This window comes from Cervus elaphus, chromosome 5, assembly GCF_910594005.1.
Source record: "Cervus elaphus chromosome 5, mCerEla1.1, whole genome shotgun sequence".
NCBI lineage: Eukaryota > Metazoa > Chordata > Mammalia > Artiodactyla > Cervidae > Cervus > Cervus elaphus.
In genome coordinates, this window is record NC_057819.1 from 84,901,074 (window position 1) to 84,919,667 (window position 18,594).

Here is an 18,594-nt window from a genome sequence, read left to right on the forward strand (position 1 = left end):
GTAGAAAAAGGATCCTCACTGAAAGCACAGTAGGAATGTATATGTGCTTGTTGTATGAAAGGCAGAAATAGGAGGGAGGTGAAAACTGCATTTGACCTAGGACTGGAGGTTGGAAATGCTGCTATACTAATGTTGACCACTGCTCTAGTGGTGTACTACCAGTAGCCCTTCTATACCAGCTTATTTTCCCAAGCCAGTCATGGTGACCCCGGCATCTCATGGTGAGATTAATTAGGTCTGTGATGAGTGGGTCTAAGCAAATGTGGGACAATAAGAAAAGAGGAAGAGTTTACTTGACGTTTCTAGAAGAGATGTTTTCTAGGTTTTAATGAAAAACAAGCAGCTAGCCTGTTAGATATGCTCAGTGCATGCAAATTAAAGCTACCTCCCAGTCTAAATAACTTATGTGGGCTAATAAATTTCCTATTATTAATTCAATTTATAGCACTGGAGTTTCTGAATCAACCACGGTTGTGGGTGGAGTGTGGTTTGGACTAGAGATGAAAGAAGGTTGGCCAAGAACTGATGGATTGAAACTGGGCAACAGACACACAGGGGTTTAGTCTATTATTCTTCTTAATTTTACAAATTTTATATATGCTTGAAATGTCTCCATAATAAAAAAAATACAAAAATAAAAACAAACTGGTAGGGGTGATGAAAATGTCCCAGAATTAGGAGGATGCAGCAAAACATAGTGACTATATTAAAACTACTGAACTGTACACTGTGTTTCATGTTATATTAATTACATATCAATTAAAATAACATGATTAAAGTGTGAGGATCTAATGTATCACATAGTAACTATGGTTTTGATAATACTGAAGTTTGCTAAAAGAGTAGAAGTTAAATGTTCTCACACAGAAAGATCACAACATACATATATAAAATATATCAAACAATGGATGTATTAATTAACTAGATGAAAAAATAAAATGAAATGAAGTTGGTTTCCCAGGAGCTAACCTCAAATGGAAAACTAGGTTTTATATCTCAGTTTCTTTTACATTACCTATTTCTCAGGTCTATTCATAAATATTTCATTGACCTTTTTCTACATGTTAAATCCCTATTCCAAATAAGGAGCTGCTATGAGGTGAGCCAGGCTTCCTTGGTGCCTCAGTGGTAAAGAATTCACCTGCCAATGCAGGAGACATGGATTCGATCCCTGGGTAGGGAAGATCCCCTGGAGAAGGAAATGGCAACCCACTCCAATGTACTGGCCTGGCAAATCCCACGGACAGACGAGCTTGGCAGGCTATTGCCCATGGGATCACAAAAGAGTCAGACGGAACTGAGTGACAAAACAACATCGAGGTTAGCCATGCCTGATCCCCTTATGGATAGGACAGCCAACAACACACCTGACAGCTGCCATTTTGGTTAGGATACAGGAAGGCAGACTATCACAGCATCATATTAATTCTCAGTGATCTGGGGAACAGGAGAAGGCACTGAATGTGAAGGGTCAGTTGCACCGAAAAATCTAAACAAGACTTCACAATTTAAAGGAGAAAGTAAAGTCAGCAGCCATAATGCCATTGTGCATAAGCCGAAAGAATTGTAGAACCAGACGTAAGGAGTCGGGATAAAGTGATGGTGCACAGAGATGAGGAGAATATCAAGAGTGGGATTTCTAATAGGATGCTGGGCGGGAAATGGTACTAAACAGGACACATGATTGAAACAATGTGAGATAAATCTGAATTTTTCATCAAAATTGTGTTCTCATGGGGTTAAGATCTTAACCAAGGGCCTACAGCTCAAAATTTTAAATATAAACTGCAAGCGAAATACAACAAAATTATAAACCTGGGACTAATATAAAGGTTTCTAGTATTTATATATGCCCAACAAATAGGACATAAACAATTTAAAGATAAATACTGGGAGCTCTTTAGTATAAGAAAAAGGAAAAGTCCCTGAGGAAAATTCTAGAGGATTTCAGGAATAAAGCTCTGTCTGAAGAAGCAAGTTAGAGAGCTCTTAGACAAAGACCTGCATCTGAAGTAAGGGGTAACTAAGAAAGCTAGAGGAGGTCAAAAACAAAGGAACAGGGACATCCCTGCTGGTTCAGCGGCTGGGACTCTGCGCTCCCAATGCAAAAGGCCTGGGTTCGATCCCTGTACAGGGAACTAGATCCCACATGCCACAGCTAAGAGTCTGCATGCTGCAAATAAAGATCCTGCATGCAGCAACTAAGATCCAGCAAAGCCAAATAAATAAAAAATTTTAAAAACTCAAAGGAACAGAGCTGGGTGTATAGAGCTAGAGATGTTCTCCAAAAAAAAGGGACAGGATCTTATCAGAACAGCAGGTGACAGTCATCAGAAAAAAAAAAAAAGTGGGGGGGGGTCGCTGAGAATCTTGTAAATAGTAAAGAGAATAAACATAGTTTTATAGGTCCATTTTATTACTATTTAAGTAACAGAATAACCTACAAAAACAGATGAGTATGCACTGAATCACTAAGCTGAGAACTGACTCTGCTTGACTTCCTGAAAATGGATCATACTTTACAATTGGTATCTGTGAAAAATGGTCCAGCATCCACCAAGTTGCCTCACCACTGAAGAAAAGTTCTACTTCTAGAAAGCTGAAGAAAATATAATAGACCCAAAAGAGCAAAAAGAAAAAAAAAAAAAGTGGGAGTGAAGTAAGCCAGAAAGAAAAACACCAATACAGTATACTAACACATATATATGGAATTTAGAAAGATGGTAACGATAACCCTGTATGCAAGACAGCAAGAGAGACACAGATGTATTGAACTGACTTTTGGACTCTGTGGGAGAGGGCGAGGGCGGGATGATATGGGAGAATGGCTTTGAAACATGTATATTATCACATGTGAAACGAATCGCCAGTCCAGGTTCGATGCATGATACAGGATGCTTGGGGCTGGTGCACTGGGATGACCCAGAGGGATGGGATAGGGAGGGAGGTGGGAGGGGGATTCAGGATGGGGAACACATGTATACCCATGGCAGATTCAAGTCAATGTATGGCAAAACCAATTCAATGTTGTAAAGTAAAATAAATTAATTAATTAAAAAAAAAGAATTTTTAAAAAGTTTAAAAAAAGTGAAGAAATAAAAAAGGCAAGCAAACTAAAATAAAAACCTAAAATACTTGAAAAGGTATTACAGGAGACATGTTTCATTACACGTGCGTGTGTGCTAAGTCACTTCAGTCGTGTCTGACCCTCTACAGCCCTACAAACTGCAGCCCACCAGGCTCCGCTGTCCATGGGATTCTCTAGGCAAGAATACTGGAGGAGGTTACCATTTCCTCCTCCAGGGAACATTTCCAGGAATCGAACCTGGGTCTCTTATGTCTCCTGCATTGGCAGGTCGGTTCTTCACCACTAGCGCCACCTGGGAAGCATAACATGAGTTGTTCTTAAATAGGATGAGATGGTTGGATGGCATCACTAACCCAATGGATGTGAATTTGAGCAAACTCCTGGAGAGAGTGAATGACAGAAAAGTCTGGTGTGCTGCAGTCCATGGGGTCGCAAAGATTTGGACAGGACCTAGCGACTGAACAGAAAGAAGAAACTAATCCTAATTCACCTCTACAACAGCTTTTGCCTTAACGAAGAATAAAAATTTGTTATATATTTGTATACTTACAGTATAAAAATTTGTTACTAATGTTGACAAAGAAGTAGAATAAAAACATATTCCCAACATACGATTGGAACACATTTTTCAAACAATTTTTTTTAAAAAAGAAATTCAAGAAAAAGGTAAAAGGGTTATTTTAGATTCAGATAAACATATACTGTAGAAATTTTCCTGAAAAGAACACAAAGAAAGGAAATTATATTGCATTAGACTGGGCCCTTCATCATCTGTTATACCCTGATATGTCAAGTTTTGGTATAACAAATTAAACTGCTAAGCAAACTTAAGTTGCAGAAGTCAAAAAGTTCTCAATTACGTTTAAAAAAAAAAACCCTAAAAATAAAAAGCATACTCTGTAAACTTTGTATAATGATTCTTACAAGTGAGGATCAAAGAATATGTATGATGAAAACACAGAGGATAATCGGAAATACGAGAAAGGACACATAAAATAGGATGGCTTTTAAAAGTGCACTGAATATTAGATCCAGGAAAGTAGAGTCTAGAACACAAATATTCATTGGAGGTGATGAGATCTCACGGAAGATCCCCGGTGATTCATAATGAACCACAGGTTACAGCGCATGTGCTCTGCAATATGATACAGTGTTAAAAGGGGGAAATGTAACGTTATCTAAGATGTTCACTACAAATGAACATATTAATCTGGTCAAATCACTCTCTAGTTCTTATTTCTTACCTGAGACTGTTGAGGTCAAGATCATCTGTATCAAAATCCGAAAGGGGCTGTGGAGTATCACTTGGACCATGAGACTGCAACACAGATGAACTGGATGATATGACTGTGGTCTGGCCTGAGGGATGGATGGTTTTGAACTGGAACTGTGGACCCATCCACAGACGTCTGTGGGGTCCGGTATGCGTTACAATTTCTACCTGGAACAGACCAGGAATCATGATTGAGGTGTATCATGACCTCCTTCTGAGAGCCTTTCATCATCCCCCCATCTCGTCTCTGAACACTCACATTCTCCAAGAAGCCCATCTTAACCTAGTGGGAGAGGGAGAGGGTATCATCCACAATCAGAAAGTTGTGACAACAGCAGCCTGTATAGACATTCACTACATCCATCTACTGGTTTTTGTCACAATATAATAAAAATTCATTTAGTGTTTGTATGTGTATAAACCGGAGAACACACACACACACACCCCCCCACACACACAACACAAAAATCATGAATATAAAGGACCAGTTGCCTGCCTCAACCCCTAGCATTGGCTGCCTAAGGACTACCTTTTTCACTCATTCTAGACAGTCCTTATCACTGTGTGGGCATGCAATGAATATTACACTTGTCAATCCACACATTAAAAGTAATTCCTTCACTGAGGACTAAGCTCATAACAAATGTGAAGTTGTTCTTGAACTATCCAAGGAAAAGAAAAGGTCTGAAATAATTTAACACTCACAGCCAGTTTCTTTCCACAATTAAATATTATAGTATTTACTATACTTCCCTCAAAATTCCCCCAAATTCACTTTTAAAGGAAGACAGGATTACAAATTTTCTCTCAAACTAGATTTGTCTTCAAAATACCATTTAACTACAGTGTTTCCTCAGCTCCCATGAATGTTGACATAGGTATTTTAAATGCTGCAGAACAGTAATACTAAAATGCTTTATGAATTTCATGCTCTATGGAAGAGGCAGGGAATGTTGCCAATATTAGACAAAGCAGAGAGGAGGACACGCGGTAAAACCTAAAAATAAACGTGATTTTATAAACAAGAGACTTGAATAAGAGACTAAATATGCAAACCTTTGGTGAGACACTATTTCTCAATGTCTTATAATTGCTACATTCACATCTATATACACAGTTCATAGAACTGACCTCCCATGGGCCTTAATGTTGCCCTGAGTTCTTTTATATTTAATCACATTTCTCTGATTGTGGTGATTAATTCTTAACAAAACACAACTGAAAAGGTTCACGGAGTGCAGCTCCGTGTTTGTAAAGTCCTAAAAGGGCAAAAGCATCATGGTCTTGGAACAATATCCACATTCCCGCTAATCATGGGGAGAAAACGACTCAGATTTAGGACAGTGATTTCTCATTCAAGGAGTTGTACTCAGCAACATAAATGAGGCCACAGATAAAGCATGCTGTGTGTTTTAAGCTCAAAGCCATCAGTGTCGCAGAGCCGAGAGGTAAACAGATGCCTGTGCAATTTCACTGAGGCGATGGCCAGATGTTCCTGCTCACCCTCTGTTGTGTGCCGTACAAACATATTGTGTATACTTTCACACTGACAGCACACATTACCCCTTTTTCTAATTGAAAAGTTGAAGTGAAGGACAGTGGTTTCTCTGCCAGCATCCTTTTTTAAGAAACTTCACTGTGGTATCCTCAAGAAAGGATGCATCTCCGTGTGCAACCTAACGGAGCTTTTCCTGTGAGTATTTCCAGTGTGATGAAAAGCATGTCACCTAGAAACAATTTCATTCTCTGCTTTCCAGATTCCCTTTAGTATTTTGGGCTCTCCTCCCTGAGAAAGCAGTGAAACTGCACCCGGGCCCCTAGGAGGCACCTGTCTGCTGAAAAGCTGAGGGGATTTGGTAATCCGAGACCCGGTCATTAACTTGACTCAGTGATGTCAGACTTGAAACAGACATAACAGCATCTGTAATGAAGTCACTTGTAATCTCATCATTTTGAAATCTGCCCGAGTATCTTTTATTTCAAAGCCCTGCAGATGAAGACAGCTTCACCTGGCAAGGGGAGGAAGGGTCAGTGGAAGCTGTTTCAGGACTGGTTTGGAGACCCTTGGAAGCCACATTACAGGAGCTTAGGAAAGGAAGGCCAGACTGGCACTTGTGCAAATTAGGAGGCAGAACATCCCTAATCAAAGTCTGGGCCCAATCTTCAGAAAATCTTGCCTCCACAAAAGAAAGCCTGAAGATTGTTGAATGGCTTCACCATTTTAACCAGGCCAGTTCTTATCTTAATCCAAATAGTCCATCTGAAATCCAGGGTTCTGAGGGATATAAATGGCTTGTTTGAAAGACATGCGTACTTTATGTTCTCTGCATGAAAGCTAATGTACACACACATATATGTATATGTGTGTGTATAAAATATATGTATATGTAGCCCTGCAGCAGTATTTCTGAGAAATTCTTAATATGGAAAGATGATCAATTCTTGATGACCCTAAAAATAATCCATATTCTGCCCATTTTCCTCTAAGGAAAAAAATTTTTTTAATAAAAAGAGATAAATGGATCTCTGTTTTCTGTCACCTTAATAGACCCAATGTTTCAGAGTCTCACCTGAGACAGCCACTCTTCATCTTCCTGTCCACTATGGTCAGAAGCTAAACTGTCATAGGACCCGTGCCGAGTAATGGGCCCAGGACTTCCAGGGGGAACCACTGAAGGAGAAAGAAAACATATTTAAACAACTTTAATCCATGCCGTGAAAAAAGAAAATGAATACGGGCATAACCATCCTGGATACTGTGGTGATTTATGAGCTAAAATAAGACACTTAACACACAATTCAAATAACTAATGAAGAAGAAAGATTAAATTTCTTAGGAGCAAGAAAAATCCCCAACTAGGAGCACACCTTAAAAAATACCTGTGGGGATCTAATCATTACATATATCATTGTTGAAGAAATAAACAATTAAGTGCATCTTAACAGCACAAGTACATAAGAAGCAGTGACAATTCCACTGCTTGTGCACCAATGTAATTCCTATATCTCAGGACACTTCAATGCCTTCCACCTAACAAAGAAATTAAGTTGATGTACTTCTTATAATTTGGGAAGGGGTTTTAAAAACAAGTATCATATAAGAGTCTTTAAGAGTCTACTTAATAGTTTCACATAAATGGAAGGCATGAAAACATTTTAAATTTTAGTCAGGATGACTGCTATCCAAAAGTCTACAAGCAATAAATGCTGGAGAGGGTATGGAGAAAAGGGAACCCTCTTACACTGTTGGTGGGAATGCAAACTAGTACAGCCACTATGGAGAACAGTGTGGAGATTTCTTAAAAAACTGGAAATAGAACTGCCATATGACCCAGCAATCCTACTCCTGGGCATACACACTGAGGAAACCAGATCTGAAAGAGACACGTGCACCCCAATGTTCATCGCAGCACTGTTTACAGTAGCCAGGACATGGAAGCAACCTAGATGTCCATCAGCAGACGAATGAATAAGGAAGCTATGGTACATATACACCATGGAATATTATTCAGCCATTAAAAAGAATTCATTTGATTCAGTTCTACTGAGATGGATGAAACTGGAGCCCATTATACAGAGTGAAGTAAGCCAGAAAGATAAAGACCAATACAGTATACTAACGCATATATATGGAATTTAGAAAGATGGTAATGATAACCCTATATGCAAAAGAGAAAAAGAGACACAGATGTACAGAACAGACTTTTGGACTCTATGGGAGAAGGCGAGGGTGGGATGTTTCGAGAGAACAGCATTGAAACATGTATATTATCTATGGTGAAACAGATCACCAGCCCAGGTTGGATGCATGAGACAAGTGCTCGGGGCTGGTGCACTGGGAAAACCCAGAGGGATCGAGTGGAGAGGGAGGTGGGAGTGGGGATCGGGATGGGGAACACATGTAAATCCATGGCTGATGCATGTCAATGTATGGCAAAAAGCACTACAATATTGTAAAGTAATTAGCCTCCAACTAATAAAAATGAAAAAAAAAAAAAAAACCAACACTTTTAGTTCCTAAAACAATGATTTATCAAAAGAAATGTTTCTTTTCTTTTTTTTTATGCTTCCATAGTTTCCCTAATTTTTAGGTCATAGGAGACAAGCTTAAAGCAGAAACAGCCTGCTTCTCATACACAGAACCACCTCTGCTTGGTGTCAGTCATTCAGTCGTGCCCAAGTCTTTGTGACCCCAGGACTGTGGCCCACCAGGCTCCTCTGTCCATGGAATTCTCCAGGCAAGAATACTGCAGTAGGTAGCCCTTCTCTTCTCCAAGAGATCTTCCTGACCCAGGGATTGAACCTGGGTCTCCCTCATTGCAGGAAGATTCTTTCCTAATAGTAAAGATGCCTAGGTTAGGAAGATCTCATGGAGAAGGGAATGGCTACCCACTCCAGTATTCTTGCCTGGAGTATTCCATGGACAGAGGAGCCTGACAGGCTATAGTCCATGGGGTCACAAAGACTTGGACATGACTGAGTGACTAATCTTTGCTTACTTAGTCAAAGCAATAAAATGATTCAGTAAACATTTATTGAGTTCCTACTATGAACCAAATATTATCCCAACAGAAACTTAGCCTCCTCTACTTAAAGTCCCATACTTTTTATTTGCTTATTTTTATTATAAAATAGGACTTTAATTTTTAAGAACAATTTTAGGTTCAAAACAAAATGGAAGAGAAGATACAGAGATTTCTCATACATTCTCTCCCTCATTAAACACTTTAATACTAAGAGAAATAAAGCAACAAAGTACTGAGGGGAAATAGAGAAAAGAAAAGAGAACCAAAGAGGAAGGAAAGATTGTGAGCATTAAAGAAACCTGGAAGAAATAGAATAGAATGAGAGAAAGAAAATAATCTCAGAATCTCTACCACCCAGAGATATGTTTATATACTTCAATATGTATATTTTCCATAGGCTACATTTCTAAAATTGAAATCAGAGGATATGAACATATCTAAATTTCTTAATGCATACTCCCAGAAAGAGATATATATTTCCACAAGGAGTGACTCACAAGCCAATCTCACAACGCTCTTGCCAGAACAAGTATTTTGATGAACTAACTCAACAAAACAGGTGTAAGTGAAGTAGACAGAGCAGAATGTAGGGCAAGATTTAAAGAAGACATACTCACAAAAACCTTATCTTAGCTAGCTGGGAGGGGAGAAATGATACTTAAACCAGTCAATCACTCATCAGAGGGAGATAAATAGTATTAAAATATAAGATTTGCAATGGTTAAAACTATTAGCTGTGAGTTCTTCAAAATCCGAGTTCTACAGCTGAGAGGCAGGCTGGCAACTGGCACAAAATACAGTGACCACCAAAGCAAAACAATTTCCTAGGATTCTGAATATCATGAAGAAAAGAATATCATAACCAATTAATGTTGAAGCATCCTTTTAGATAAAAACTGATAAGTAAATTTATGTTTGCAAAAGGCTAGGTGTTTCCCAACCACTTGTCATTTTTTAATAAAGTTGAAATTCTTGATACAGAACAGAGCAAGAGAATGCCTCAAAATTGCCCTCTCCTTAAAGACCAATCAAGAAGGCAGCTAAGGACACATGGTTAGAGGTCAGCACAACTTGGAACGCAGCTGAGGTCAGAGAAAATTTTAAAAAGGTGAATGAATAGGCCATGCATACATCTGAGAAGAAAGTGTTACAGAAAATATCAATTACAAAGATGTTGAAGTGGGAACATGAAATGTTTCAGTCATGTCAGGAAGCCAGTGTGGTAGGTGCGGTGAGGCAAGCTGAGAATGGAAGATGAATCAGGAAGGCAAAGAGGGCAGGGAGGGAGGGTCAGCAGATGGTTTAGGACTTTTTTTTTTTTTTAAATAAAGGGTAGACAGATAACTGGAAAAACTGGAAGAGAAGTGAGAAATTATACCCTTGTTACTAACTAGTACCTAATGTGATTTTTTCCCCAAGAGTTTGTAATATACTCAACATGTGCTGAGCCCAGCCTACTACCTGTTGCAGAATAAATACTTTATAAATAAATGAATGAACGGAACTTTGGATTCTGGAATAAATAATGAAGGATACCAGGATGGTACGATACTTATTCACCCATCATCAAAATGGGGATAAACTTGGGACTTCCCTCATGGTCCAGTGGTTAGGATTCTGTGCTTTCACTACCAAGGGCCTAGGTTCAATTCCCGGTCAGGAAACTAAGATCCTGCAAGCTGCAAGGCATAGCAAAAAAAAAAAAAAAAAAAAGTGTGTGGAAGGGTAAATTTAAAAATAATCCAATGGCAGAGAATGGTGAGGAAGAGGATTATAGCTGAAAAAAACATCAGTCATGAGTTGATGACTGTTGAGAATGACAGGTACATGGAGAGTCATTATACTGACACAATTTCTTTCTAATTTTGTGTATGTTTGAGATTTCCCACAGTGAAAAGTTTCTCAAGGAGGAAAAAAAATCTCTTTCTCCTCCTCCCCTTCTTCCCACCCATCCTGTTTCCCAAAGGAACTGGTAAAAATACCAATCATATATTTATGAAACATTAAATCTGAATCCTAAATTTCTAAATAGATTTTGTGAGAAGAGTTACCATACTTTATGTTCACTAAAAAACAGTATTCCAATTAAGAATGCTTGGAAGCATTCAGAAGATTCACAATATAAAAATATGTGTGGTGGAAAAATATTTTTCAACATAAAGTAAATATCCTTTCCCTCTCCCTCACATTTCTTTACATTTAAAACTTTCTCCAATCAGGCAGGAAGAATACTCCATGATTACTAGCTGGTGGAAACAATGACATACCCAGTCACAAAGAAGACAGGAATTCAAAACCCTGACCCTGGGATAAGAAAGAGATTAAAAGTATGACAGTTAAGAGCAAAGCTCCCATGGTGTCCAAGCAGCTATTAGGAAAGACATGCAGAAACTGGAACAAGAGCCTCACAAACAGAAAGGAGAAAAAAGAGGGTTCCCAAGGAAGGGTACAAGATGTCAGAAAGAGTTTTAGGGATGAACAACTGTGAAAAATCCTAATTTGATTCTTGGGTAGAGTTTCGGCAAGTAGCAGGAGGTTCCACTTGGGAAGCAGCATGGAGATCTTGCTCCTCTACAGTAGAGAAGGTGTGCACATAGTGTGTTTTCACAGCTGAGCCTGTGACAACCTCTCCAAGTCCCCTGTGAATGTGGTGGTGAATATTTACTGTACATTGAAGAGTAATATGGACAAGGTCCAGGCAATTGTCAGGCTTTGAAAAGGTTTTCAAACAAGGATGGATGCTACAAAGACCTATGTGAACCAACGTGCTAACTAGTTGCTCAGGTGTGTCCGACTCTTTGCAACTCCACGGACTGCATGCTGCCAGGCTCCTATGTCCATGGAATTCTCCAGGCAAGAATACTGGAGTGGATAGCCATTCCATTCTCCAGGGGATCTTCCTGACCCAGGGATTGAACCCAAATCTACTGCATTGCAGGCAAATTCTTTATCATCGGAACCATCAGGGAAGCCCGTGAACCAATACAACAGCCAACAATTACATCTGGTAAGGAACTGGGACATCTCAGTGGTGAAAATAGAGGTAAAATATCTTTAGTAATCCCATCTCGTACCTGTAAGCCCTATAGAATTTAGATGCAACTATGTAGGAGGTAATCATTGACTGAGATTAATTTTTCCATATTTGTTAGGATAGGGGTACAAAAGAGGACTAAAGAGAATTTATAGAAAAATAAAGTTACATATATTGCAAGCCTGAGTTTAATGGACCAACATAACCAACTTCTAGCTAAAGAAAAATAGTTTCTTTTCATTTACCAACTATTCTTAGGGTTTCCCAGATGGGTCAGTGGTAACGAATCTGCCTGCCAATGCAGGAGACGCCAGTTCAATCCCTGGGTCGGGAAGATCCCCTGGAAGGAGCAAATGGCAATCCACTCCAGTATTCTTGCCTGGAGAATTCCATGGACAGAGGAGCCTGGTGGGCTCCATGGGGTCAGAAAGAGTAGGACATGACTGAGCACGCACAACACTGTTCTTAGACAGTTAATGATCTTGGGTTAGGAAAAGGGATATGGAATTTTGAAATAAAAATCTCTGTTATGCTCTATCCCCTACCTCTAATACAGTAATTTAAAACAAGTCTATCCATCTAACTATAAAGGTATACTGTCAATTTTTTCTACAGAATACAACTCCAAAAGTACTGCCTGTACACACAGGCATTTGATAAATATAGATCAACAACCCAGGACAGGCTGAGCAGATCATTATGAGATAACTGTGAGCTAGACTTTGTTTATATTGTGTTTTCAGGAAAGCAGATCATGCTTCTAGTGAGTAAATAAAAGCTAAAAAAAACCACTAAGTGTATTTTAATGTCTTACAGTGATATATGAGTTTGTGTATGTATGTGTGTATTCCTATGAATATACTTATATTTTATATGTGTTTATGTGCAAAGCAAACAAAAAAAATCTTCAATGTTGACGTTTGCAAGTTAGTCTCGTTAAGCAAAACCCCCCAAAATTTCCAAGTCAGTAGAACAACTGAAGTAAAATTATGAACAGAAACATTTGAATGGTCCTTTGAAAATACCCCTATGCCTGAATGCCACATAACAAAATTCTCAATCTGAAAACAGAAAATGTCAATTCATAGTATAGCTTCTCAAATCTATAAGTAGTTAGGAAGGGGATCAATGAGCATAGAATTTTTACAAATTACCCACAAAAAACATAGTAAAGAGTTATTGTATTAACAGATATATAAAATGACACTCTGAAATCTCATTTTTAACACTAGTTAATGGAGTACTTAAAGGTTAGGATATATAGGTTTGAGTCAAGCTTCCAAGAATGAGTTATTACCAGTCCTGAAGAAAGGTAGGACTCTCTTGACATTTCAGGCTGTTTTAACCAAAGTAATAACTGTATATCCTCAATTCCAAGGAATCAAATTCTTTCTAGAATACCCCGAAACTAACAGCTAGATCTCAATAACCTAAGTTCATCTGCAACAAATCTAGTCTTCCAGTTGAAAGAGAGAAAGTACATTTTTATCATTAATATTAATACATTTTATATTAGAACAGGTAATTACTTTTCTTAAGTGTATTGGCCACAGTTTGGATACTCAGGAAAAAATTAGATCTCCTAACTACCAAGTTTACAACAGGCAACAAGAGGATCTAGATACTCTATTTAAAAACTGAAAGGAATAACTATTTGATCTCAGCACCATTCATCCTTAAAAGCAATGAAAGGAAAAAGAGTTGACAATACATTTGAAAGTTAAAAGAGACTAACCACACACAGGTTATAAGCATTGTTTTTCTAAAAACTAACACAAGGCATACTGCTGCACAATGAGCCGTGCTTATTTATAAACTCAATGAAGGGACAATCTATCTGATTCTGTTACGTTCTTGTTCTAGTCTTTCCTGCATCTCTTGAACTCCCAGTAATAAATTCTCATAGCTTCAGAGGACACAGCTGCTAATCAAGCACAGGCTCCGCTGCTAGCGAACTCCAAGCTCCCAACTTTAGGAGATGCTAAAAAAAAAAACTGCTATACTTCCTGAAAGGAATCTCAATGCCACTGGAATCAGGGAGATCTACTTCTCAAGTAAGGGGGTGTGGGGTGGGGCTGACCCAAATGGCATCTACTTTTTTATCTGAGATGCAACTTTCGGCTTTAACTGCTGTTGCAAAGCCTAGAATAAGTTCATATGTTGAACAAACAGAACTAGAAAGAAACTTAGAGAGACTTTCAATATGAAGAAACAAAAATGGATCCCAAGGTTTTTATTTGGAAAAGTTTGAGTGTGAGCTGGGTCATATTGGCAGCTGAGTGGGCTGTAGAATAAAGTATTCTCCACATTCAGGACCAGACTCAATTTTTGCTTGCCCCTACTCCTTAACACATCCCCACAAATCCTCTGCGAACAATAAAACCCTTACCATGCTGAAGTCTTTAGTGGAGACCTGAGAGGTGAATAATGTTGTGCCAGCATTATTCAGTCCTTCAGGTTATTTAGGGGAACAACATTCCTTTTTCTAGCAACAGAGAAATTTGTGAGTTAAATGACATCATGCTGCCTTGAATGAAACAGCTCAGGCTCAAAGTTCACCCAAAGGCCAGCAGTGATATACCCTCATCCAAGGACAAACTTCAATATACTTTTGGTACTTATTAGAAACAGCATTTATAGAGCAGCCATACAATAAGAGAAGGCTCTTGACCAAACTCTGTTTCTGATCAGAAAGCACTCAGGATCTGAGGAAGAAATTCTGCTTGGAAAGGTAGTTTCTTAGCTCAGAAAATAATATTTGCCTTTTAAGAAGAAAGGCTCAAAGACAAGTAATCCAAAAGCAAAATGGACTAAGGCATTTCCTAATGAACACGCAATTCACAGAAGAGGAAATACAACAGCCAACAAACACATATAAATAGTAGTAATCAGAGATTTGCAAAATTTTACAGGTTATGCTTTCATACTATCAAACTGGACTCTGGACTTTTTAAAAATAATTTTTTAAAGAGGAGAAGGCTTTCAGGTCAAAAATAACACACCTAACTATCTCTATGGAAGTCTAGAAGTTTTCTAACTTATAAATGTTTCAATTTAAATGTAAAGGAGTTTGCTGAATTTCACACACAGAACAATCAAGCAATAGCATGATATATTACTGGCTATTCTGCTCATTAGGAGCCATATCTTGTACCAGTGCAACAACAGCTGAAGCACTACAACACATATAAAAGGGAACAGGTTTTACCTACGCTGTATATTAAACGGATCAATGATCTTCCTTGCACCCTGACCCTGTGGTACCATAGATGTTCCCTAATTAATAATTAAAGTTTTCTAACAGTCAGTCATTGTACATCTCTGGTTTCACTTTCCTTTTATTCCACATTCCCAGAAGAACAGTCACAGGCAATATATAATTAGAAAAATGACGTATCCTCATTGCCTACGAGATGACAGATTTCATTGGATAACTGACAACACAGGGTACATCTCTGCCCCACCCTGCTCTTCTCCCTTGCCACCTCCAAAGCATCACATAATATTCCAACAGAAGACATAAACTAAGGAGCTTTCATCTGGTTATTCATGCTACCATAATGGTCCACGGCCATTTTGCATCTGGACAAGCTATACCTGGGGGTAGTCTGGAAGGGTTCACAGTTCAGTTTTGCTCCTCCATGTAACTCTAAATGTCATAAAAATGGACAGACAGAATAAAACATAATGGCTTCATGCTATCAGCAAGATAAGCTACTCCACTGAAAAGTTCAAACTGTCCCAGCACACTTCTGAGAAATGAATAGGCTGCAACAGTCCCTTCAAAACATTTGCAGTTAAGGTCACCTGGAAAGATACACACAATTTAATGTGTATTATGGCAACTCAATTCACAGTACAAGCACATTATATATACATTAAACCAGCAGCAGGATAACTAGAAAAGTCCACACTGGCTATTTTAAAGGAACATAGTGTGTCTGTATAATACCTTGCTTGTAGCTTACAGATAAGTTTGTCTTGCCGAGGGTTAGATAATCTACTCAGAAAAATAAGTCTAAAAACAACAAAACCAATCTTATCAAAGCTCACCTTTACATAACAGTTGCCTCAGGGAAGAAAGGGATGAAGGTATGACTCATTTTCCACTAAATATTCCTTAGCACCATTTAAATTGTGTATACTATGTATCAACTTAAAATCTGGTCATTATAAAAGTTGAGGAATAAGCACAATACAAGTAATATGGTTAGTGAAATCAACCTAACAAGTCAAGAAAAGAAAACTGAGAAATCACAAGCACTTCAATGAATGATGGAAACCCAACGCATGAAACAAAAAGTTGAGTTTATAGCATTTCCCCCCATATTTCCTTAGGCTTTGTGACATTTTCTTTTAAAGGGGAAATGGACGTGGTTTTATATGCTCTTTCTCTCATACTCACTGTACACATCTTTATCAGCTTTTAGCAACTACTCAAGTACACATGGGCTTCCCTGGTGACTCAGTGGTAAATAAAGAATCTGCCCCCCAATGCAGGAGATGTGGGTCAGGAAGATTCCCTGGAGAAGAAAATGGTATCCCACCCCAGTATTCTTGCTTGGGAAATCCCATGGACAAAGGAGGCTGGTGGACTACAGTCCATGGGATTGCAAACAATCAGATACGACTTAGCAACTAAACAATCCAATCAAGTACACAAGATAGTGTATGTTCTTACTGAGAGAAATGACTGTTTGCTGGTGCTAATTCTGTGCAGAATTAATGAGTTGTAATCTCTTGATAATGGCAACTGTATTCTCACAGCTACTCCTGCCTGTATGTTAGATGCATTTCTTTCAGGAATAATCAGTTCTCAATTCAAACACTCTGAAATACAATATTCTCTATAAGAGACTAAGATGGAAGAGCTTATAAGGAAAGTATTGTGAACTGATGTCTTAGACAGTTAAAAAAAAATCACTGTTTTGGATTATTAAACTGCATTCAAAAATCAATGTACACAAGTAGGCAACAGGCCAGGTATTGGAAATGTATTGTTCTCCATCTCACCTACAATGGCACAGTTGAAGAGCAAAGAGTTTAATTACTCAGTCTAGCCTCCACAACAAAGGCCGACAAAACAAAAATAAAGGAGAGGGAGTTGTGGGACTTCCCTGGTGGTCTGGTAGCTAAGATTCCATGTTCCCAATGCAGGGGACCTGAGTTCAATCTCTGGCCAGGGAACTAGATCCTACATGCCACAAGTAAGAGTTTGCATGCCGCCACTAGGACTCCGCACAGCCAAATAAATAAAATTTTTAAAGTATTTTAAAAGGAGGGCGGGGGAGTTGTTTGGAAATGGAAAAATGGTAAAAATCTTTTTTTTTTTTTTTTGCAAAGAGTTAATGCACTTCTTCCATGCTTCCCTTATTTATTATCCAGTTACATTCCTGATAAGACCAGATCATTATACAGCAGGAAGAATTAAGTGCAGATTTTCCCATGCCTAAGCAGAAGAGCAAAGTTCTCTTGGCATGGAGAGTTAAAAGCTTTTAGTCGTGGAAGACATCAACATTTTCAACCTATACTTTAGAATATAATTTAAAATCTTTTCAAACAATCATTAAGGACCCATGATGTGTTCCATGAAATAGAGAAATGAAATGATTAAGATTTTTACCTCTAAATAAATCAGAAAATCCACAGAACCAAGAGGACTGGGGAAAGAATGAACCAGAAAATACTACCCTACAAGCACCACAGGGTTCTCTCTCTTTCCAAACACAAGAGAACACTTTTGAAGGCTTGTTCTTTCCCGTACTGCACAACATACAACTACGAGAAAGAGCTATCCCCTTACCATTAAGTCTTTGTCATCAGATACATGCAAGTGTTGCTATTGTTGTTCAGTTGCTAAGTTGTGTCCATCTCTTTGTGACCTCATTGACTGCAGCAGGCCAGGCTCCTCTGTCCTTCACTATCTCCTGGAGTTTGCTCAAATACATGTCCATGGGGTCAGTCCATCTCATCCTCCACCACCCTCTTCTGCTTCTCCCATCAGTTTTTACCAGCATCAGGGTCTTTTCCAATGAGTCAGCTCTTTGCATCAAGTAGCCAAAGTACTGGAGCTTCATATATATACACAGATACATGGAAGTATTAAATAGGTAAAAAGATACAACAGTGGGTGGCTTTCTCATAACACTTTATCCGCCATACATTAAAAAACAACAACAGTAAAAAAGATTTCTGTACTTCCCTTGTGGTACAGTGGTTAAGAATCCACCTGCCAATGCAGGGGACAAGAGTTCGATCCCTGGTCAGGGAACTAGATTCCACATGTTGCGGGGCAACTAAGCCCACGTACCACAACTACTGAGCCTGTGCTCCAGAGCCCGCCGGCTGCAGCTGTGAGCCCACGTGCCACAATTACTGAAGCCCACACACTATAGAGCCCTTGCTCTGCACAAGAGAAGCCACCACAGTGAGCAGCCCGTGCACCGCAACGAGAGTAGCTCCCGCTCGCCACACGAGAGAGTCCACGGCAGCAATGAAAACCCAGTGTAGCCATAAGTAAATAAAATTTTAAGATAACATCAGAATCAAGAGTGGCAGAATGCTGTTAATTCTTCAAGCTGGGTAATACGCAGATTCATTATACTAGTCACTGTACTTCTGTGTATGTTTGAACATTTCCATGATAAAAAAATTTTAAGACCACTTCATGAAC

General features: G+C 38.8%; 1 protein-coding gene across 8 annotated transcripts in view; it reads right to left on the reverse strand.

The window, feature by feature from the left end:
* Positions 1-18,594, reverse strand: part of BCAS3 (BCAS3 microtubule associated cell migration factor) — a 579,738-nt gene that overhangs the window by 277,910 nt on the left and 283,234 nt on the right. For all 8 annotated transcript variants that reach the window (XM_043902888.1, XM_043902895.1, XM_043902891.1 and 5 more), the window contains 2 exons: positions 6,932-7,032; positions 4,333-4,529 (listed from right to left, as the gene is read on the reverse strand). In XM_043902888.1, the coding sequence (XP_043758823.1) occupies positions 4,333-4,529; positions 6,932-7,032 (298 nt within the window). The remainder of the gene's footprint in view (positions 1-4,332; positions 4,530-6,931; positions 7,033-18,594) is intronic.